We start from the raw sequence: 24,094 nt of genomic DNA, 5'->3' as shown, positions 1-24,094 counted from the left end.
CAAGGTAAATTCGCCCAACACATAAAGCATATGCATGCATGCCGCCGCTCGGCGCGCGCCACCACCACACGCAGCACGCCGACCCATCCAAGAAAAGCCACCGTCTTCGCCGTGCTTGTCTCGCCGGCACCCTTTTCTCCTTGGTCAACCTATATTTAACTCCGGGGAGCCATATGGCTCCTCCGAAAGGACCCCCCACCCCTCCCGGCGACGTGCCATGGTACACTCTGTCGGCCTCGTGGTCGTCCTCCTGGCCGCGTACGTCGTCGTGGCGCTCGCCGCGCAGGCTCCGGCTCCGGTGGCCTCCCAGAAGCCCGGTTCAGCGGCAGCACCCTCAAAGGCCTCCGCAAAGGCTCCTGCTTCGGTCCCCGAAAAGACAGCGAAAGCGCCCACGGCGGCGAACGCGACGTCCGCGGCTATTCCGAAGGCTGCACAGGCCAAGGCTCCGGCCGCCAAGACAGCGACGCCCGACCATGCGCCCGCGAAGGGGTCCGCGTCGAGCCCGTCCGAAGCCGAAGCCGCGGAGTCTCCCGACGACGACGAGGATGATTCATTCGCCGAGACGCCGTCCTCCTCGTTGTCGGACGATGACTCCGACACAGACGACGACAGCCCGCCAGGGCCCGCCGGCTCTCCGGACTCAGACTCGCCAGCTGACTCGCCTGACCCCGCCGCAGACGACGAGAGCGGCAGCGTCGGCGTGAGGAGTGGCCTGGTGGCCTCCGTCGTGGCCGTGGCCACCTCAGCCTCAGTCGTGCTTTTATTTTAGAATATCATAGCTAAGTAGTGATGTTAAATGTATCGAGTGGAGTATTACTTCAGTTGTAGACATTAATTTGTTCTCAGTTTTTGGTGATTCTTGAGGGAGCTGTGGAGTGATTATGTGGCGCTTAATTACTCCTCAAAATAGGTAGTGTATTTTCTTTGGTAAATGGTTGGCTTGCCCTTTTTTCCATGTCGATTACTCCCTCCATCCCATAATATGAGAACATTTTTAACACTGTTCTTATATTTTGAGACAGAGGGAGTAGTTGATTGCCCGGGCCTTGTTGCCATGAAACAACAAACTTAATTCCTTGCAAAAAACAAAAACAAAAAACAAACATAACACGGGGGAGCGGCATGAGGAGTATTTTGGCGAGATAGCAGCAAAGCATGTGCGGATGCCACGAATTGCAGCCGCCCCCAAATTTAGTGAAAAGAATTTTCCATCCAGACTGACAGGCTGCCGGACCTAGCGCAGAGTCCTCGCCATGTCGTGCCCTCCTTTGAAATATTGGGCTTTCGCGTTTGCAGTAGTAATCTTCTAACAAAAGTCTATTCGTGATTAGCAAAGTGCATGTATTGTATGATTAAAATGTCCTATATCATGTACACTTGTGCCGACACATTGGTTAAAAGACTTGAGCCTATGTATGCAACTAATCACCGGGTGGCAACTTATAAGACATTTTTTTCATTGGAACTCTCATTGAGACAGTCAACCATGAAGACGGATCATAACTGGATCAATGGTTTGAGAGATAAAACATTTTCAAGTTTCAAAAATTGCATTTACGACGCATACATGCATGTAATCGTGCTAATTGCTAGTGGGGACACATTCACACCTACTAGGGTCCTAGACCCTAAGTATGCAATTAACTTAGCCTAGCTGTCCCTTGCTCCACTGATGATTTTCCATGTATATTTGTCATTTCAAATGTGCCGCCATTTGCCTCGTCAATTGGTGAACTACTTGCATCTATAGTTTCTCTGTTTTGGACTCTTGTACTTCTCCTTGCCTTATCAGCCCAGTTGACTAGGCTTTCATTCACATTCTTATCAATTATAGATTTTTTGAATGAATCCCCCATCTGCAATAATAGCGAGATGAAATTAATAAGATTACACATCAAAAGGTCGTACTTAGATCATTTTAGTAAATACCTATATTGTGGCATCTAATTGTGGAAAAGAACTCTATATTAATCAGGCATTAACTACTCATACCTCAAATTAAAGTGTGCATTAAATAAAATCCTAATGAGGAGCTAAAATAATATCCATCTAATTAACCGGACTTACTTGAGAGACGATGGCGTATAGCGGTAGGGTACTATAGCCGCATATGAATTGGCTAATGACACTGAAAAGAAAAGAACAGAAAGAAGTGATGAGTATGCTGCTTATCAAGACGCGTCGAAATATTATTGCACGATAGTGTTTTTTTGTTGTACCTTATGACAATTCGACTAATAACATATGCCGGTTTTCCCATGATACAGGATTTAAAGCCGTATGTTATCTGCAAGGTTCATAAATGAAGAGTTAGTTCTGATTGTACTTATTAGATTGCAATGTAGGACCATTAAGTCCATATCTTATAATCATGTAAATACATCATTTTTTATAATACTTTTATGAAATATAAATTATTCTGTGTTGATGGTCGACCAATTAAAATTTTGTCTTACCAGGAGCCAAAGGAAAAATGCAATTTCGGATGCATTTTGGAAGAGGATGATGTGGATCAACAAAAGGACTAATTTAGGCCGACGGAACCAAAAGAAATCATTTGAAGGAGCTACCACTAATTCCCCTCGAATTGTTGTATGCTTTTGGGCAACCTCATAAGCCAGTTCCGTAATGATGTGCTCCATCTTACTTCCAACTACAAGTAGCATCTGCCAAAACAAATGCATAATTTCATGTCAAGGTTGTGCCTTTAACCGGATCTATACAAAAAAGAAAATAAAGTCCTGAAAACATGCATAAACTAAATAAAATTTTGTGTTTTTTTTGTCATAGACAATATACTATATTACTTACAATGAATGGAACCACCGATATCCAAATGTAGACATACCATCCTACAATAGCAGGCAACCATACAGTGAAGTTGTATTTTCCACAAAGCAACAAAACATTATTTAGTAAACTTAGCCAAAAATATATTAATACAATAATTCGTGCTAAACATGTAGCAGGACACAACATAAAGTAGATAACTTGAACATTCAATAATAGGAATATCATCAGCATATATAGTCCAAAGGTACCAGCTGCATTCGAAAAACATACCAGTTAATTAGTTACTTTGAATACTAATAACTGATACTCAATAGATTGAGTATAACCAATAGAAGAACATCATGCCATATAATGTGTGGTAGTAGCATTGAGTATTTACCTAATACCAACAACCTTCTTGAAATCGACCTCCAATGCTCTAATCATGTAACTGTAAAAGTTGAATTTTAAGTTCCCCCTACAGTGTTTCTGTGAAAAGGGGAGGAGAAAATTTAAATCTCATCGCATGCTCAAAAGTTTGAAATCGGCTTTTATTTTGATGACAACTATGTATGATTACCATGATGAAACCAAGTCGCATTGTTGTATAGTCCTCCTCGGTGATAGATCCATAAAATTGTTTGAAGACGGAACGCTAAAATGACAATTGATTGTCTTGTACTTCAATTACAGTCAACAACAATTGCAATATACATTTTTAGTGATGCTTTAAGAACAAGAGAAAACATACCAGCCAACCAAATGTCTTCCATCGTTTTTTGTCACCTTTAAAATGGTCTTGAATAAATTTGAATTCTTGAACATGCTTGATCATTCGAGGGGCTGCAAGTTACGACCAAACATTCATAATGAAATAATATGACATAACCCTGTAATGAGGAAAGTCTGTGAACACATCACTCATCAAATTTGAAATGTATCTGTATCTTACCACTATCATCATTTCTTTGGATTTTGGTCTCCCAATTTCGCCACTTTCTCGTCTGGACAACCAGCAATAGTTTTCTCAGTATAAGCATGATAGATTAAGTACTTGTCAGTACTACTATGAAACATCTAGTTTGAATTTTCTAATTGGTACCTGCGCAATTCCTAGAAGAACTGTAGTAGCACTAAAAGGGAAATGAGTGACCGCCAACACGAAGATAAATATGTGTAACTGATGAATAGCTTCAGCTGAAAGTATTGGAACTTTGCCCTAGATGCCAAGTAAACATGGAATAAATCATTAGATAAAAATAAGGTGAAAGAGATGAAATATGCAAAACGGTTATATTAATACAAAATACCGAATATTTTGAGTGGACGGAGAAGTCCACACATGGAAAAGTAAACAGAAAACAGGAGTAGCAAAGACCAAATCTAGCACACGTTCGTTGCCAATAATTAAAGTTAGTACCTTCTTGAGGCAGTATTCGTCGGAGGCACCTCCTCCAGCCAAGAGTCGCCTGGCCCCGCCCATGACGCCGGTGAACACAGCATCGGCGAAGTGCTCGGTCTTGCGCGGCCGACGCGGCGGTGGCTTGCAGGGAAGCATGTGGCGCATGGCGCTCCGGCGGACGCATACCTTCCCCAGGGGGGCCTGGAACACGTTGAGCAGCAGCGATATGAACCCCAGTAGCATCAGCTCCTCCTTCACCTTCAGGAGGGCATCATACAGAGGCTTCTTTCGGCTCTTCTTCAACCTCTGCGTGTAAATGAAACAATAGTCAGCTGGTGATGGATTGTAGTTTGTACATGCAGCTAATTCATGGCCGTTCTCATGGTGGACGCCCACACTCAAGCATGCACGTACCTTTCCTAGGCGGTGGACCAACCGTTCGAAGACCAGGGAGATGATGACGATGATGGAGCAGACGGACGCGACGATCCATGTGGGCGTGAACTCGAGCGGCTTGGCTTTGCCTCGTCCGCCGGCCATGGCGCGCAGTCGGCTCCAAAGGATAAGGGTACTACCCCCTCGTTAATGTTCCACAGCAACGTCAAGAACCGCTGGAGTTCATCCGAGTGATGTGGCAACCAAGCTTTTTCTTGGTCAATTTATATAGAGATGAATAAACTAACATACATGGAACATGGTCGTCAAACATTCAGAATGGTCTTACAAATTGACTTTGCACGTTTTTTAGGGTATATTATCCAAACTAATTCACCTCCTCAAAGACCAAAAAAACAGGAGGAAGAAATATCCCATCACCTTCCTTCCACTTCCACTTGCTATTTTTGTCCCGTATGATCGAACGAACGCGGTTTTTTGGCTCGGGGAGCACATGCTCCCTATTGAACAATAAAATCAAAATAAATAGTAAAGAAATTTTACAAATTTTGATATTTTTTATAGATGTTCATGTTAGTGTAGCAAGTGTGCTTGACAATTTTCAGGCAATACGCGATAGCAATACCTCTTCGGTGAAAAAATTACATTTGGGGCTTGACTTGGTGTTTTTTTTTGCACGGGTCAAAATCCTTAAGTTTTTTCCATGAAAATTTGCGGTAGCATTTGGGTGTGACAATAACACATGTTTTTTTATTTTATTTTACATTTGTAAAATACATTTTTGGCACACAGGAGCATGTGATCCCTGGAGCCTACTGAATATCCGCATATGATCATTCTATTTTTTTTTGTTGGGAACATCCCATATAATCATTAATGAAGAGGCCGCTAGTTATGAATTTGAGTTTCAAAAAATATTTCAGCCATAGCAAAGCTAACTTCAACGGTTCACTCAATGATTTTGGTTTTCGTTTAAGCACTTCAATTCGGTTGAAATACAATCGAATGTTTGAAATTTCAAAACATTATTAAAAGAAGTGTGCTACTGTAATGAGTGAACTATTGTGTGCTGAACGTAGTATACCTTTGGAAATGGCTGATTTTTCGTTGAAAGTGAACCAACACTCCTATCCATGAACGGGAAACTTGGAACTCAAATAATAGTCTGCTATTGTGCCAAAAGAAAAAAAAATGTCTACTTTGGGTTGTTCTGTTACTGGAAAAGTGTAGAACACGGTCAAAGTTTGGTAGGGGAACACGGTCAAGGGTCGTACGTTGATAACATTTGCTGTGAAATTTTGGCGGGCTTCCATCTTCACTGTCTAGTAGTAGTACTATTATTCTTTTGGCTGCTGCTTTTGTTGAAGTACAGCTAGTATTATGTCAGCTTATAACTTCTAGGTAAACGTACGATTAGAATATATGACCGAGAAAAAGACTGTATTCACAAATGAATTTCAAAATGCTTGCTTCAAATTCGATCTACATGCATAAAGTTGATGGGTGTTCAAACCCTAAACTTGGCCCCGATGTTTGTGTATTTTCTGAATTTATTTCAAATTTTCTGATGACTTCATCAATTTTAAGATAGCTCAATATTTTCCATCGAAGATGCTCCTAAAGATAGGATGTAAGTGTGTACGTTCACATAGCGGTACATGAGCCGGGTCTACCTTGTGCGTTGTCAGGTGTTCCTACATTTGAGCACAGTGTGTACGTTTTTGAGTGAGTGCTCGTCCGTGTCGTGCTTGTCTGCATCAGCAATGAGTTTCTAAAAAAATTCCACCCCGCATGCATGCGACGCGGAGTGTATGAAATCGAAGTGGCTGCATAGTGGCACGGTCAGCGTTGGAGAGCTTGGAAAGTCTGAGACGTTTTGATTGCATGCATCTCCTCGTCACGGGCCGGAGTGCCGCAGTCGTTTCAAAATACAACTGGTGAATTTCTTTTTGAATAGTGAAAGGTGCATGCAGCTAAAATGATTGACGTGGTTGACGGAGGAGTGGAGCTAGAAATGATTGTGACGTGCCATAGGGCACACGGTGCAAGTGGTTGACTGATGACTACAAGGAACGTTGGACTTGATATTTATCTACTACTGAAGTGGGTAATTTGAAGGCAGATTTCCATCAGAAAAGAGTTGCGTGCTAAACATCTCAATGACGACTGGAGTTGGTTGGTTGTGTAGTCTTTTTTTTATGTTTTGCCGGCAGGTTGATTGTGTAGTCATGTCGGCCACTAATGCAAGGCTGCGTTAGCCGTCGAAAGAGGATTAGATCAGCACCAAGTCTAGTTAACCATGTTTTTGTTGTTGGTATATTGACGTATATTTCCCTCTGGTTGCTTGTTTACTCTTGGCCAGTTTAGATCGGTAGCCAGTAGCGGGAGAGGTGTGCATTAGGTTAAATGTTGCAAGTAAACTACCGCAATGACAGAAAGTGGAAAAAATTATATAGAAGGACTAAACTGAGTCCTATAGACGAAACATGGCATCATGCAAGACAATTATTCGTGTTTACAGTTCATTTTTGGATGGTGCAGAGAGAATCTTGACCTACGAACGAACTATTATCCATATGATTCAGAGGGTATCTCGGTCTATAAAATTTTGACGTACTCCATATATAGAATCAACACATCCCATATGTTTGGCATGAGCATGAAATATTTCATTGTGCATTTTTTCACATGACTATATACATACCGCACTTTTATGTATTGGAGTGTTAGACTTGGTGAAACTATGACCCCCAGTCCAGTTTTGAGCATAAGAATGACCTTCCAACAACTTTTATACACACTTTTATTTTCAGTTTAATTTTTTCTGAAAATACAAAAAATATTATCTACCGGCTACCGCATCATTTGTTAATTATCTTGTGCAACTAGCAAGACTAGCAAGATTGACATCCTTGTTACTTAGAACTGCTGGCGACACAAGTGATTTTATTTGTTTTGCATACATTAGCACAACTGTATAATACATTTTGCCACCAAGGATTAATTGATACCTTAGTTTCTCACTGAAGTAGAGCTTATTGCATACTACAAACTCCTGTACTTGGGAGCCCAACACTGCACTTGATATACAGGTAAACACAAATTAATAAATCATAATGTGTTTAAGAACGTATGTGCACTTACTTTATATAGGCATCAACAATAGATAACAAGAAATTACGATGTTGCCTGCTCACAAATGTTGATGGATCCTTTTTCTCAAGAAAAAATGGAAAACTCTTAAATCAAACACCTTAATGTGAAAATCTATGTGCATGTACTAAACAAGCACTTTCACTGATTAGCAAATCCCAATAGCATGTCATGTGTACACGTTAACGTACTACCACCCTCCCCGGCAAGAAAAGGGTACTAGGATCCGACCTATCCAACGATCTGTTTGTGGATATCTGGAGCATGCATGCAAACAAACCAACACGGGCAATGTTCTACCACCGTCTGAGCTATGCCTGGATCTAATTTGAGGATGCTGGAGCATGAATGCAAACAAACCAACACTGCAATGTTCTACCAGCATATGAGCTATGTCTGGATCTAATGTTTCGATGTTGGAGAATGAATGTATGGTGCATAAAATAGGGATTTACGAATTTCACCCATGGATTAGAACACGGAAGGCATGTGAAGAAAGAAATATATGTTAGGGTATAGTCTATGGCAGAGACAGGCCTAGGGCAACTATGGCTATAGCCCTAGGCCTACTAACAACACCCCTTGTAGTTCCTTCTTAGAAAGTACAGAAAATCACGAAAGTTCATCGCTCAAGCCAACTCAACCCCCAGGCACACTCAACCATATAGATGACTGTGTTTATTCGAAAGGAAGTGACACAAGTGTGTTTATCTTTCAACAAGTCATCCACGGAGTCAAGATACTCATATCAACTACACATGTTATTACAAATGAGAGTTAGTCATTGCAGCAGACATTACGAGGTCAATGAAATAGAATTTATTTAGATTAAGATTTTGGTAATAAAAACAATTTGAGTTGGATTCAATGGAATCAATTGCTTTAAAATGTAGTCTATAATTTTTTAGCTTTTACCACATGATGACATTCTTATACTATCTAGATCCGATAATGTATAGTTGCTAAAATCTTAGAGGGTATATGTTAAAGGATATCCTTATAAAATAGAAAATATGGCACCCCTTTAAAACACATGATTATAAGAAACAAAATGTTTTAACATTATTCACTAGGCTTAATCCCTTTCCAAAAAACATGCCCACACATCTGAGCGGATCACTGTGTTAGTTAGTATGAACAGCTAACACTAAAACCACATGCTGACTAGAGTAGGTAAATCAAGCATAATATCATCCGCCCGCATGCCCCAAAGTCCTCTAGTTGAAAGGTGTCAGATCCAAATAGGATTGAAGAGGAAACAAAATTAAAAGGGAAATTTATTCTATTCCCAATCTAGTTCACTGGTTCATGATTGACGAGTAGAGGTAATTGTTATTTAAGGCAGATGAGTAGCAAGAATGTTTATGGATTTGCCCTTTCATATTTTACTATTGGGATCTAATCACTCCACTCAAGAAAAGAGGAATCTCAACTTTTGTTGAGATTCAAATTGCCAGTTCAGGATTACCAGTTGATATTGCATTAGAGATCATCATCGTGGCATGTTGGGCCCCGTGGTCAATCGAAAATTACAAAATCTTTAGATCTGCTCCCCCGCACCGCCAAGGATGGATTTACTACCTGATGGAAGGCCTGTGGGCAGCTCAACTCAGAGCAAAACCAGCGAAAGCAGATAGTATCAGAGACTGGATTGATTTACACCTAGTTTTATAACATGATGTTTTCTTTTCCTAGAGAGGGTGTTGGTTAGAACTGTACTTTCTTTGTTTTTTTATTTAATAAAAATACCGTAGAACGATTGTTTTGTGGTTTTCAGGTCAAAAATGATTGTTTATTGAAGAAATCGAGCAGTAACATAACTGAATGCCAGGCGCATAAGGTAGTTAGTACTCCTTCCGTCCCAAAGTATAAGGAATTTTTGCAAGCTCGCCTTATTTTGTGAGACAGAGGGAGTATTTCACACCAAAGTAAACGATAAACTGGTTTGCCAAATTGGGATGTAGTGAGATACAACTAAAATATATGTATATATTAATGAGACATAGCGGCGATAAGAATGTATGGCCAGTACTCCATCATCACAATCCCAATGAGTAGGTTCATTAGGACCTCCCACGCCAGCCTCCATCGTAGTGCCTGACCTGCAAACTTCCTCGCCATCACCGCTCTATAGTCGTTGTATGACATTGGCACTGTCTTGATGGACAAAAAGAGTTCCACCAGCACGAGCGGCAACACCGTGATGATGCAAGAAAACATGGCCTTGGTTGGCTTGACCGGAGCCAGGATAGAGTACACCCCGACGGCGAAGGCGGCGCAGAGACTCCTAGCCGAACTAGCCAAAAGGTTTGTGGACATGAGTAAGGGCCACATGCGGTCGTTCACATTGGGGCCTACCCCTGCATACATGAGAAAGAGGATGGATACGACGGAGCAGGTGAATGCTAGTGTGTTGGCAATGACGAAGGCATCGAAGGAGTAGTGCCCCGCAAGCATCGGCGTGCCGCCCTTGTTGTCGTCATCTGCTCGGTAGCCACCAGGAACGGCAAAGGCTGCGGCGAACGTAACCGTCGTGATCAGCACAGCGACAAGACCGATGATCTGCGATTCGCTGGCGATGTTCTGCGATCTGTTCATTTCGTCTAAAGCAGACTTGATGAATTCTCTCCGTTCTCTCCCCCATAGTCTGATTCCTCCGGAGACACCGGTTCTATAGCAAGCTCTGTGCAACAAGAGATATATCCTTTGCCGTGGGTCCTGCAAGAACAAGTGAGTAGTATGAATGAAGCAAAAAAGAAAAAAGAAATGTCAATCCATTACAAAGAAGATAAATTGCTCAATTAATTACCCCGTAGAAGGCCGACCCTGCGCTGTGTGCCCCAAGGGTTTTAGTCATGTACGCAGTCTCTAGTGGTGTTTGCCTCTTATTGTTGCTTACATCTAGCTTGACCTCTGGTATTGACACCAGATCACAGACTGCCCCTATATTCCCTGCCAGAACAGCGAGGTGCAGCGCAGTGTTCCCGTCGTTGTCCTGCATGTTCATGACCGACGACGCAAGTGACTTGCCCTGCCATCCGCAAGCCAACTTGATGACACGGGTGCTCTTCTCCTCCTCGGCCGCGACATGGAAGAATGTCCTACCTTTGCCGTCGCGTAGCACGGCGCAGTAAGGGCCGCTCTCTTCTAGCAAGGCGGAAACTGAATTCCCATCACCCTCGAACGCAGCTAAATGTATGGGAAATGACCCAGTATTGTCTGGCATGTACGCTGCAGCTGGGCCAGCCTTGAGTAGCAATCCCATCGGTCCCCGCCATGTGGCGGCCAAGTGAAGGGGCGTGCTTCCTGTGGATCGGTCCGCTTGTGTCACAAGGTGATTGTTCCTTTCCAATAGCATTTTCATTACCTGATGAGTTGCCTCTGCAATATTTAGCTACCAATGTCAGCGAGCGGAATATAAAATGAAGGGAAGACTAGTACTGCTCCACCATCACCCAAAGCTATGAGTTATCAACATGTGAGAGAACAAGCGAGGGACGCTGATTTTTGCGTTGCCTAAAACGTTGTAGATTTTCTGTCTTTTATTCTACTTTTGTTCTGTTATTAATTAGAAAACCAGAAACATGACGTAGCTCTTGCTCCACTATTGAATGTGCCACTCCATGATCCGAGCTAGTGCTAGGCACACTACAAATATGTTAGGTACCAAGATGAACCGTAGTACTAGCTCCAGATCCGTGGAGTCCGCAGCCTCAGCTTGGTCTTGGGCAACCCCATATCTGCGGCTGCGAGACGCCTGTCCTGGCTGCATGGTGGCTGCTGCGCAGCAGGATCAATCTCCTGCCGTCTGCACACAATAACGGGAGGCGATCTGTATGCAGTGACCAGAGGCAATGGTGAAGGTTGTGAAGCACTGGTGGCATCGAGAATTGCATGCGATGATATTGTCTGACCATACCAGAGTTTCCTCTTCCTTGGTATGATGGTCGGTCGGTGATTTGCTGTCACAACCGAGAATGGTTGAGCAAACGACGTCATGTGGTGCTGTTGTCTGATGCAGATTTGCCACCGATAGCCATCTGGGAGGAAGGTTCAAGACTGCCTGAGCGTCCCGGTTGGAGATTTTTGGCGATGCTTGGGACCTTCCTCCCCCGTCAATTGCTTTGTGTGGCAAGCAGCTCTTGTCGCGGCTCGGTGGCCTGCTTGTGTTGGCATGATCATCGTTTGCATGGAATATGTCATGATTGTGCGCATATGTAGCTGTTAGGATCCTGGAAAGTGCAGGCGACACCATAGGAGGACTTCGAATTGATGGTGCTTTTCATGTACCTAGTTTTGAGCTCTCGGTGAAAACCCTAGGTTTCACCCTAGTTGGTCATACCTGGCAATAGCGGCACAATGCATCGTAACCTTGTTGAAGGTTTTGCTTGAAGTTTGTTCATACTTGATCTTCAAGGTGAAAACCTATGACCTTTCCTTCATTGCTTGGCTTCCGCAATGGCGGCGCTCACGCGTCGCCCTTCATGAAGGCGTTGATGTTGAAGAACCCCACTCGTAGACTCGTAGTCATTATGTTCTCAATTATGGTTGGTGTCGATGGTCGTTGTTGTATTTTGTCGATCGTTGTTTTGTTCGCTTCAGGATTTTTTCTAGCTCCACATATTTAAGCTTTGGTCTTGTATGACTTTTCTTTTGCCATCATGGTCCTTTGTGTGTGTGCGTCGACGTTATTTACATCCATCCTAGTTACACAGAGCCTGTGTGTATGCTCATTTTGTTTGTATCCCCTTGATGCTTCATTGTGAGTCAATAAGAAAGCATCATTTGTCGAAAAAGTACTGCAGCAACCACAGTAACACGCCTACTGTTATGTGTCTCGTTGCATGTGCACTATCTTTTACGAGTTTTGAGAGGTAGTCTATGCTTGTCCGTACGTCAAACTAGGCATAATTGGCTAACTGTAGGACAAGTGTACGGTCACTTGAACTATGGTTTTCTCTAAAGAAACTAAAAAAAAACTGTACACAATATATACCCTGAAAATTTACTGCATGCATATGGTAATGTGTGACATATGTGCAAAATTTCGAGGACCAATACATTAAAAGGATGAGAAAGAGGAGTCAAGTGACAAATTAACGTGCACCAATTTTTAAAAACAAATTGTTCTACTTGTACAACGGGTAAAATACAAGGAAATCAATTTGTACAAACTGAACATTGCTACACAAAATAGTAGTAATACACATGTTTACATAAGTTTTTCATGATTTTTAGGCAAAATACTTTTCCAAGATACTATTATTTGTTGTCTTTTGCTCTAGCACACTGAAATTTTGTCCCTTTGCACAGCACCACCACACAAAAAAAGGATAAAAAAACACAACTAAATACTTGTGCATCACAAATTTCACAATTAAACGAAGAAACCCAACAGCTTGTCACATGTGAAGTGAGGCGTGTATGCATATTAGAAGCTACTCTACTAGTAGCTACCAAGGAAATTAGACACTTGAAATCAAAACAGCTAGTACTAAAAAACTTGCAAAACAAACTACTATATGGGAGAAGTAAATTAATTGAAGATATATACCTTTGGCCTGCCTCCCCAGAATAGCTGCGTGGAAGGCATTTTGGCCGTCTGGTCCAGAGTAAGACAGCTCTTGGTCTCCCTCAAAGAGCTGCCTTGCAATGTCTCCGAGACCCAGCAAGAGGGCCAAGTATAAGGGCGAGGCGCCGTCGGCCAGCGGAACACGCGCTAGCTGCGAGTCCGCCGACAGTAGCACGCCCACCATGTCCTTGTCTTCCAAGCGGATCGCTTCGTGTAGCACCGTCTCTCCCTTGCCATTCTGCACCCTCAGGATCTCCTTCAGCCCAGTCTCATCACCATCACCGGGTCGAGCAAGACCCAAGAGATGGGCGACCATCCTAGCATGCCCCAGCCGGGCGGCGCTGTGTAGCGGGGTGTCCCCATTGCGGTTGCGGTTGCGGGCGCTGAGGAGGTGCTTCGCCTTGCCGACGATCACCGTGGCACACTCCAAGAAACGATCATCGCCTCCGCCCGCGACCACATGCAGGATAGAGTCTCCCGTAGCAGTGGCCGCATCCACATCTACATCTGCTGCCATGGCAGCAGGAGCAGCGCGTCCTGCTTGTCCGTCGACAGCATCCTCCTCCTCATCCTTGACGTGGAGGACGACTTCTTCCTCGTGCTGCTGGAGAAGGCGCTTTATCTGCTCCACATCGCCTTGCCCTGCGGCCATGAGCAGCTCGTTTGACACACTCTGCACATTGGAGGCTGGATCCATTCTTTTCTCGGTGTCAATTCAAATTGATTTTGCCTCTCCTCCATCCGCCGCGTGCGTGTGCCTATATATACAAGCAGATGGAGAGATAGATGAATAAATATACTTGGGTTCCTCAAAGGGTCAAGGTATCTGTACGCTTGCATTGCATGCATGTGAGAAGCGGTTCTTCCCCAGGCCTGACGCAAAGCTGCATCCCATCTGCTAGCTAGCTGTGCGAATCGGTTCGCAGCGGCAGGGTGTCAATCAAAGAAAGAAAGGCAAAAAGAGGTGCTGCGGTTTGTCTTTGTATAGTATAAGCTTGCTGCTTGCAGGGCTTACTTCAACATATACAAAAGTTTCGGGTCAAAGGATATTTTTAAGGCCTCTACTAAAAATAATAACACTATCATCATGTTACTTTATGGTGTGGGTTGCTTTCTATATGACCATATCGTGCCATGTTATGACCATTTAACTGTCAGGTCTCTCTGCATAGATATCCAAAACACCGTGGTGTCGCGTCTCACCTCCAAGGAAAGGCGGCTAGGGTTTCTGCCTCCCGTCGGCGGCGCCACCGATCTCCCACGTCTCCTGTGGCCTTAGGGCCATGGAGAGCGGGTGGATCCCGGTCCTTGCTAGCAGGAGGGCTCTGTTTTCAGATGCTTCTTCAAGTTCTATTCGGGTTTGTGCCCTCAAGAAAACGAGACGGTGGCGGCTTTTTGAAGATGGAATAAGGTTCTCCCCGTCTAGCCCCTGTCCCGATGATGTGTCTAGCATCGTCGGAGGGCGTGTGGAGGTATGTCTCCGGCGGATCTCGCGGGATTAGGTCGGTGGTTATCTTTGGTGGATCCGCTCGGGTCCGGTCTTTGTTCGTCTTTATTCAAGTGTCTTCAGGTTGGATCCTTCCGATCAAAGTTTCTCTTCATCCACGACGGTTGGTGATCTGGCGTGTTGATCCTATGGGGCTTTAGCGCAACGACTTCCCGTCTGTCTACTACAACAAGTAGTGCCCGGACCCGACGAGGGAGGGGTGATGAAAGTGGCATGCCTTCGGCTCACTTCAGTGCTTGTAGTCGTCGCTATGTGGTCTATGAATCTGGATGTAATTTTTATTATTTTCTGGTGTTCGTTGTACTGTCATGATTGGAGATGAATAGATTGACAGTCTCCCGCAAAAAAAAAGTCTCTCTGCATAGAGTATACTACTTAAGGTAGCATTATATAAATCTAATTGGGATATTAGTATTTTTCAATCACAAATTCCCTTGCATCATACTCCCTTTAAAAAAATTAAATACTAAGTACATACTGGTCAAGAAGATGCATCATACAAATTTCAAACCAGATAGTCACAAGCACATGAATCTACAACGTATCGTAATCATTTTCTTAATTTATGTCGTCCAACTCCAACATGCCCCTCATCTGTGGTATCCACTCCTCGAAAGAGTGTGAAAAATAAGTTATCGATTCTTAAAATAACACACAGCAAAACGAACCAAAATAAACCACCATTGCAGAATGTTCCTTTCATGACAGGCCACCAATGATGGGCACAATATGGCCATTAGTACAAGTGTTTGGTGCTTACTCAAACACACCGTCTTATTTCAGGAGAGAAAATTACCACGGATGGGCCCAAATAAAGGCCATCGGTGGTGCCATCCTACACCTGATGGACCTAACCATTCACGGGCATGAATTATGGCACGTCGGTGGTATCCATTACACATCTAACAACCTAACCTGTCAGCCAGTCGGCACAGATCTAAGCCCATTTTAGCGTATAAATCTATCTCTACCCTAGTACTTCTCTCCCTTCCCCTGATTACTCCACTCTTTCTCCTCCATGCACTGGCAACCCTCTGCACTCCTCTCTAAGTGCCCCCAACCCCTTTCACTTCTCCTCTAAGAACCTCCCCGTGCTCCGTTCCCCCGCTCCATCTCGTCGTCTCAATGTGTATCTGCCATATCCCGGCGCCAGTTTGGCTGCCCGTCAATCCGACATAAGTGGTGCTGACATTACGAATGACAGGTAGCTGCCATGTAACCTTGCCATTGATGTGCCTAGTGTGTTGGCACGTTCATGGTGGCTACAACACTAGTGACACTAGTAGAAAACCGGGCATTTGGCAGTGAGCCTCAAAAGCGATTGTGAGCAAGCCGGACAAAGCTGCCTACAGTATGTCCACTAGTGCTAGTTATTATTGCTATACACAGGTACAGAAGCGGTTAGAAATATAAAACCGTCTGCACAAAACATTGGAGGCAGTTTCTATTTTGAAACCGCCTCCAATTTCTCACAAGCACATGCGTTTAGGGGGGGTGCATCCTTTGCTTTATATTTTCCATCCATTTCCCTCCTCATCCCCATTCCACGTCCAAATCCTAGCCAAACCCTAGCACCACTGACAAACTCGCTGAGCAGACGCTCTTGTACACTTCTACGTCGGTCACCGACGTTGACTTAAGACTCTGGTTGGTAGATTCGCCCATCCGTGGTGAAGCAGAGGCAAATATGCCCATTCGCAGTGCGGTAGCACATCCACCCATACACACAGCACGGTGGCAGATCCCCTATTTCGTGGCGGTGCAGTGACCGGTGTGGACCTAGTGCACCACCGAGCAGGGGTAGCGCGGTGGCGGATCGGCCCATTCTGCAGTTGTACGCTGGTCGTTTTGGACCTAGTCCTCCGCCGAACAAGGCGTTGTGGTGGCAGATTGAGCCATTTCGTGCCGGTGCAGTGGTATACCTGCCCATTCGAGGTGGGTGGTGGCTGCTTGGACAGGAATGGCAACGCCGCCGACCTCCACCGAGGCCTCCCCAGGCAGAGTTCGGCATGGAGAGCTGCCAACTGCTATTGGCCTCCATGCGTGACGGATTATTTACTGTTAGCTATTGTGTGTTTATAGAGTTTGGTAGGTTAGTTGCTGCTTATGGCAATCTGTTTAGTATTTAGAGTTCAGTCTAACTTGTAAGCCATGCTGGCAGGGCACGAGACCACAACTTCTTGCCTTCACAATCGCCGCATGGCGCGTTGGGCCCTCAGCCTCAGATGGACATCTTTTTCAACTTCTTGGCCAGTACTTCTGGCTGCCCAGCTCTCTCCCTTCTAAGCATTGGCGATAGGATTGGTATCCAAATGTCACTAAATTCTCGCAGAATGTGGCCCAATAGTTCCCACTCGCTAGCTCGCGTGCTCATTCGCTTAGCCGCTTGTCTCGCACATTTGGTTTGGCTTATATTGGCTCGCTCGCCTATTGAAAAAATAATTAGTACCACATGCCTAAAAAACCAGCTATTGGTTTCTTGATTTTTTAAAATATTCATGAATTTTAAAATAAGTTCAGTAATTTTAAAAACGTCAATGGAGAAAAATCCTCATGGTTAAAAAAATGTTCGCAATAGAACCATTATCCGATTAAATTTTTTTGTAGATTTTTCAAAATAATATTAAAAAAACAAAGAGGAAGAAAGTTGAACAGAAAAGGTAAAAACAAACAAAAGAAAACCAAAAAGAAGCAAAACAAAAAAATAGGAAAAAAAGAGAAACCACGTGGAACTTTCTAGAATCTCCACAAAACCGGGTGGTGGGTCAACCTTTACCCTCTTAGATGGGCCAGTCCACTTCCTAAAATGTGCTCGGTGGGAGGGTGTCCTCCACGTATGAATTGAACACTATTTTTCCAAACCTATTTGGCACCTTAAGCACGGCTCAGTTTGCAGTCTCGGTTTCTCTGGTATGCATGTCTCACTTTTATTTTTCCTTCTGTTTTAATTCTCAATGTGCTTCTGAGATTAATGAATTTTTTCAAATTCATGGTATTTTATAAATTCTTGAACATTTTCTATATCTGTGAAAAAAAATCCTAATTTCTTTTGCATTCACATTTTTTTGAATTCTACATTTTTTTTATTTCATGAACATTCTTCAAAATTTTAAGAAGTTACCAGGGTCAAACGGTCAGTGGTCAAGAGTCAAACAGTCAATGGATGAACGAACTAGCAACGGTTTGAGCGAAGCTATCGGTTGTGCTTAATGGGCTCGCCCAACCGACCTTGCACGTGAGCGCCGGCTAGGAACGGGTGCATAACTCGCTGATTAGGAGGTCTCACTAGCACTGACTCCAGGTGCTACACGCTAAGATACAACGCAAACACGAGCGTTGAGCATTCAGTCCTGGTGCTCGTATTTATTCTGGATTTATTTCAGGATTTTTCCGGCGATGCACATTCAGTGAGAAGAGATGTTTCCGTTGACTAAGAGGCATCTACGGTGACTTCGTAAAATCTCAAGATAATATGCCGGCTCAGTCTCTCGGTGATGCTCATAAGGATAGGGTGTCCGTTTGTGCGTTCATAGTGGTATGTATATGAGCGCTTGCGTTTGTACTGTGTTCAAAAAATAGATACAAGGCAAACATGTAAAAAAAACAGATAGAAGGAAAACTCCCGTGTCAAGCTCTTGCTTGGGTTTGCTGGGTTCGGCCCAAGTAGCGCAAGCTGCTGGTGCTCGCTTGTGTGTCGTTCAAAAAAGGAAACATGAGTTTTAAAAATGTTCAGGAATATAAGAAGAATTCATGAAATTAAAAAGTGTTCAAGTACAGGGTCAAGAGTACCCCCCCCCCCCTCCCAGGTCAACTGGGGCACATTGTCCCATCATTCGCAGCTTTGGCCATTGCCGGGGCACGTTGAGCATGTCGTCTTACTTGTCACGTCGTGCACAACTATGAACAATGTGACTAATAAGACGACATGCTCCAACAAGTGCCGATGGATGCTGCAACCGATGAAAGATGTGTTGCAAGGGCTGTCGGACAGTGCTCAGCCTAGAACGAATCTTCATGCAAAGACCCAATGCCTGAGCAGTCGGCTGAGACTTGGTTAAGTTTCAGTCCACCGAGTTTTAGCAAACCCGTTATTAAATTGACAAGCAACCGAACCTACTCTTTGATTAATACCCACACAAATATTGAAAATAATGTGATAACTAATATGGTCTAATCTTAACTGAAGTACAGTATATAGCACCAATATTAAACGTTTATGTTTTTTTTTTTGTATCTCACACACACACAAGAATTCATCCCTGTAGATTCTGGCGTCACACAGTTCCACAATCTTTATTCTAGCACACAGACATGCATAATTATACTGGCACACTGCATTGCTACTACTGGCGGAGCATCACGTTGGCTATCATCTTGTATATGTCCTTCCTCGCGGTGAAGAAGGCGACGAGCTGCTCCCTCGCCGGCAGGCACTCTTTGACGGTTTCATTCTCGGTATACTCCTTTCCCCAACGGCGCAGAGCAGGGAAATCGTTCTCGCCCATCAAGCTCACCCTAGTCACCTCCTCGAACGCGTAGATCCAGTGGGCCGGCCCGCAAGCGGCAACGTCGAGGTAGCCAATGGAATCGCCGCCGAAGAACCTCTTCCCCTGGAGCTGGCCTTCCAGCAGCGCCAGGTTCTCCTTCATCTCCTTCATGAATCCCTTCTACTCCTCGCCGGCGTCCAGCCACATGGCCAGCCAGAACGGCCTCGCGCACTGCTTGCATGGCCATCAAGGGTTGGGTAAGTGCATTGTTAGGAAAAGATGGCGGCTATCGTTAATAAAGATGATTGTGTGCATCACTTGATGAAGAGGCCGGGGGTTGTCCTATTTTTTACGGAAAAAACGAAAATATTGCGGCTAGCTTGTGTGGACAGTAGGAGGATATAGGAGATCACCTTATGTTCTAGGAACTGAGCCCAGAAACGGGCCATGGCACGGGCGTAGGGATCAGCCGGCAGGAGAGGCGGTCCGTCGAAGGCCTCGTCGATGTACTCCATGATGAGGAGGGACTCACAGATGGCTCGGCCGCCGTGAACGAGCACGGGCACCTTCTGGTGGATGGGGTTGTGCTTCAGCAGCAGCTCACTCTTGCTCTGGAGATCTTCCAGGACCAGCTCGTAGGGCACCCCTTTTAGCCGCAGCGCGGCCTCGGTGCGGTGGACGAATGGGCTACCCAATGTGCCGATGAGCTTAACCGGTTCAGCCATCTTTGCTTTGCTTTTTCTTGCGGATTCTGGTTTATCTTTGCTTTGGTTTGCTTGCTTGCTGATATCTTGCCTACCTAAACAAACTAACACGCTGGTACTTATAGGGGTCTAACGGCGAGTTGTTCTTCATGTCCACTGTAATCAGAATTCAGACGGTGGGTGTTGCTGCTTCTTCCCCAAGAAAGATTGAATTCTTTTTAGTTTTTTTAGTCAATGGCCTTTAGTTTCTTTGTGAATAGTCGTATGATATGAGCGTGGTACTGATCGGTTGCTCCAGTGTCAAAAAAAAAAAAAGGATTGATATGATCTGATAGTGTAAAGATAATATGAGATGATGGTGACTTTCTTTGACATATGTACATTGTATACTAGTCAAAGTTTCTTGATGGGCAAGCTGGATTAGGCAGATCATGGACTTGTCTACCGTTTCAATCAAGGCTATTTATATACCTACTCCCATAAAAAGACCGTAAAAAAAACTTCTGCCTATCCGTCGTCGTACCTTTTATAAAAGGACCCCTGGTGTACTTTAAATAACTTGGCTCTGATTAGTATTCCGCATTCACCTGCAATATGCCCGGTTCACTCTTTTTTTCAGCCCGTTTAGGTCCTTTGTCTTTTTTATTTACAAAGATTATGTTAAAATGGTCGTGCTATAACTTTGTAACTGTAACTCGGATTAAAATAATTTATATATGTAATCTGACCAGAAAAATGCTTAGTTTCCAACCGTGCTACTAGGGTGGATGGCTTTCAAGCTGGCGAGCGTGGAGTGGAGCATCCATGCGAGCTGGCGGAAACAGGCGATGCCGTCGTGTGTGTCTGCGGCTGCGTGGAGACAACTGAAGTGGGGCATAACCGGTGCTGCCGTATGTATTTTTCTCTATTGAATTGATTGTTTCATCAAAACTTTGCCTATTTGCAAGTGCAGGTAGAAGGGCAGCAGATATGCAGTGAAAATTAAAACCATTTAGCTACGCGTGAAGGGCGGCCAACCAGCTATGCCACGTGGCGCAAGCTGGTTGGCCGTGGTGAGAAATCTTTTGCAATTTTTTTAGATAACGTGTAGAGAAATCTTTTGCAATTTTTTTAGATGACGTGTGGATTATTTTTTAAATATGTATTTTTAGATGGAGATGAGGCCCTCTGTTTTGTTTAAATAGAGGGTTAAGCAAAGTGGCACTCGCTGGTAGGCTGGTGTGGTAAATTTTCCTTTTCTCTTTTTACCTCTTTTTTAGATGAAGATGAGGATTTTTTTTAGATTTTTTTTTGACGGAGGCGAGGACTTTACGTTTTTTTAATGAAAACGTGCGCATAGCTTCCTCTCAAGCGGCGCCACAGGGTGGCGCCCCAATCACTAGCATATAGCATAGTCGACGGTCTTAGCAGTTGTCTAGATGCTCACATGCATGTCATTTGTATGGTTCTGTAGATCCAGAGATACATTTATACTTTGTTATTTTTCTTACCTTTAACTTGACCATACCTGAATCATTTGTTAGATAAAGTGCTCAACAAGTCAATCTTATCAGCAAGGGAAAAATAAAAATAAGGTGGTGCCCGGACCGGGACCATGAACACATTGAGCGAAATTGGAGAGGGAGATGACATTGTAGACCTTGAGTTCCTGTCCATAAGGTTTGCCAACATCGTCGCCATCATGAGCAATTTCCCAAAACATTCATGGTAGGACGCGTAATTAATGTAGTCTTAAAACTACTCACCAAAATATTCACATTTCCGAAAACACATGAGCAATTTAACATAAGTGTTTCATTACCTCTTAGAACTGCTCACCATGTGTTTGAGGTTTCATGTAATTAAATCTACTTTTGATATGATAATGGCTAAGTTGGAATTTAGTTGAGGTTAACATATGGATTAGTTATAGACCAATATTCTCTTGAACAACCATAATCAAATTTAATAATTCTAATGCAATACCACCTTATCAAACCTGATGGATATTTGTAGTGCTATTTGTGGATATCCCTTACGATGTATTGTGTACAACTATATACAAAAAACATATGGAATTGTAAAAACAACTGCTTTTTTTTTTTGCTTTTCTTTTATGGTTGCAATGAAGGAGTCCATGAGGCCTGAGCTAAGGACATGAAAATTATTTTCCTCCCGTTGTAATGCACCGGCATGTTTCCTAGCATATTGTTAAGAAAACTGACGCCAAGCGGGGAAACGAACTCTAAAACTCAGATAACCATGACTGGTGCCCTTGCCACTGCGCTAGCATCTAGCTTCAGAAATACCTGAGTTTTTTTTCCCAATCTGTAGTAGTACAGGAAAACATTGATTTTGAAATTTGTTTGAAAATTTTAAACGATATTTTTTGGTATCCACGGTTACCGTGTTTCTCGCCGTCCCTCGGTAATTTTCTAGGATTTGGTAGCCAAAACCTTAGACAGTATTGCCTTTTGGTTCGTCCGACACCAGTACTAGTCTTTTTATGTCAGATATTAATAAAAAGTGCACTGTAGTTGTCTTGTGCTCTTGTGCAGTGGAATCCAAGTTGAGCTGGCTCATTTGACGCCTGTTTCGAGTGAAGCGCGCTTGCCCGTGCGAGACACACATGCCACTGCCACTCTCTCCCTGGCCATAGCACGCCATGGCGAATTGGCCCTTACTGTATTCATATATCCACTCCCCCCCAGGATGCGATCCAAGCATCCAGTGCTGCCAATCAGTAGCAGCCAGTGAGTAGCTAGCTGGAGGCCGGCCGGTAGCATCCAGTTGGTCGAGCGAGCCAGCGTCACCTTGGACCTTGCCGGGACATGGAGCCAGCGGCGGCGACGATGCTCCCTCGAGCACTACCCATGCTGCTGCTGCTGCTTGCGGCGGCGGCCGTGACGGTGAGCGCGGAGAGGGCGCCGACGCTGGTGTTCATCCTGGCAGGGCAGTCCAACATGGGTGGCCGGGGCGGCGCCACGGTGGGCAATCGTTGGGACGGCGTCGTGCCGCCCGAGTGCGCGCCGTCCCCGCGCATGCTCCGCCTCTCCCCATCCCTCCGCTGGGAGGAGGCCCGCGAGCCGCTGCACGCCGGCGTGGACGTCGGCAACGTGGTGGGCGTGGGCCCTGGGATGCCGTTCGCGCACGCGCTGCTCCGGGCGCCGGCCTGCCCCAGAGACGCCGTCGTGGGGCTCGTCCCCTGCGCACAGGGCGGCACGCCCATCGCCAACTGGTCCCGCGGCTCGGAAATGTACGAGCGGATGGTGACCCGCGCCCGCGTCGCCGGTGCAGGGACCGGCAGGATCGCCGCCTTGCTGTGGTTCCAGGGGGAGGCCGACGCCATGCGGCGTGAGGACGCGCTCGCCTACGCCGGGAGGATGGAGGCGTTTGTCCGGGACATTCGCCGGGACCTCGCCATGCCCAACCTCCTCGTCATCCAGGTCCGTCGCCAAACTACATCCATGCATGGGTCCCCTGCTCCGACCCCATTATCTCCACTGTGAACCCTATGAGCAAAAACATCCATGCATGGATCTTGTTGTAGGTTGGGATCGCGACGGCGCAGAAGCAGGGGAAGTGGCTCGACCTGGTGAGGAAGCAGCAGAGGGCGGTGCGCGTGCCGAACCTCAAGTACGTGGACGCCATGGGTCTCCCCCTTGCCAACGACATCACGCACCTCACCACGCAGGCCCAGGTCCGGCTCGGCAAGATGCTTGCCGACGCTTACATCGCCACGCTCTGATGACTACTGGTGGTGTTCGCTGGAATTCTATCATTGATTCCATGGAAGAGTTGATTTGGTGATGATTAGCCGTGGACAACACCTGAATAAATCAGCTATATTATGTAGCAGGATACTTCATGCACATTATTACCGCCTCATTATGTGCATTGTAGGAAATGAAACAGTCTCATTGCCAGTACCATATTGCCGTCATAGGGAAGGAAAACTCATCCACTTCGTTAAGTTTGTCAGTTTTGCTAAAGCACATCTAGATTTGTCATAAGTATTGCACATTTAAGTTCTAAGTTTGTACCTGCTTGGAAAGAAGACTTGGTGTTACTGAAACACTTCCCGTCAACTGGTCGATCGACACGAAACGTTGTCCACACGCC

At 44.8% G+C, this 24,094-nt stretch overlaps 1 protein-coding gene and 2 pseudogenes across 1 annotated transcript; 1 reads left to right on the top strand and 2 right to left on the bottom strand.

Moving 5' to 3' along the window:
* Positions 1-1,640: 1,640 nt before the first annotated feature.
* On the bottom strand, positions 1,641-4,717 carry LOC119284347 (annotated as a pseudogene).
* Positions 4,718-19,145: 14,428 nt separating this feature from the next.
* On the bottom strand, positions 19,146-20,068 carry LOC119289965 (annotated as a pseudogene).
* A 2,771-nt stretch (positions 20,069-22,839) lies between these two features.
* LOC119289966 (probable carbohydrate esterase At4g34215) lies at positions 22,840-23,789 on the top strand. Its single transcript, XM_037569122.1, has 2 exons — positions 22,840-23,418; positions 23,523-23,789. Exons 1-2 carry the CDS (start codon positions 22,846-22,848, stop codon positions 23,718-23,720), a joined length of 771 nt encoding a protein of 256 aa, XP_037425019.1. The 5' UTR covers positions 22,840-22,845; the 3' UTR covers positions 23,721-23,789.
* Positions 23,790-24,094: the final 305 nt, after the last annotated feature.

The sequence above is a fragment of the Triticum dicoccoides genome, chromosome 4A (assembly GCF_002162155.2).
Source record: "Triticum dicoccoides isolate Atlit2015 ecotype Zavitan chromosome 4A, WEW_v2.0, whole genome shotgun sequence".
NCBI lineage: Eukaryota > Viridiplantae > Streptophyta > Magnoliopsida > Poales > Poaceae > Triticum > Triticum dicoccoides.
This window is presented reverse-complemented; position numbering and strand designations above follow the sequence as displayed.

Bases quoted from the DNA above. Each gene is read 5' to 3' on its own strand.
- LOC119289966 (XM_037569122.1), top strand. From the start codon at position 22,846: ATGCTGCTGCTGCTGCTTGCGGCGGCGGCCGTGACGGTGAGCGCGGAG. The intron at 23,419-23,522 runs GTCCGTCGCCAA...ATCTTGTTGTAG, and splicing joins CCAACCTCCTCGTCATCCAG to GTTGGGATCGCGACGGCGCA.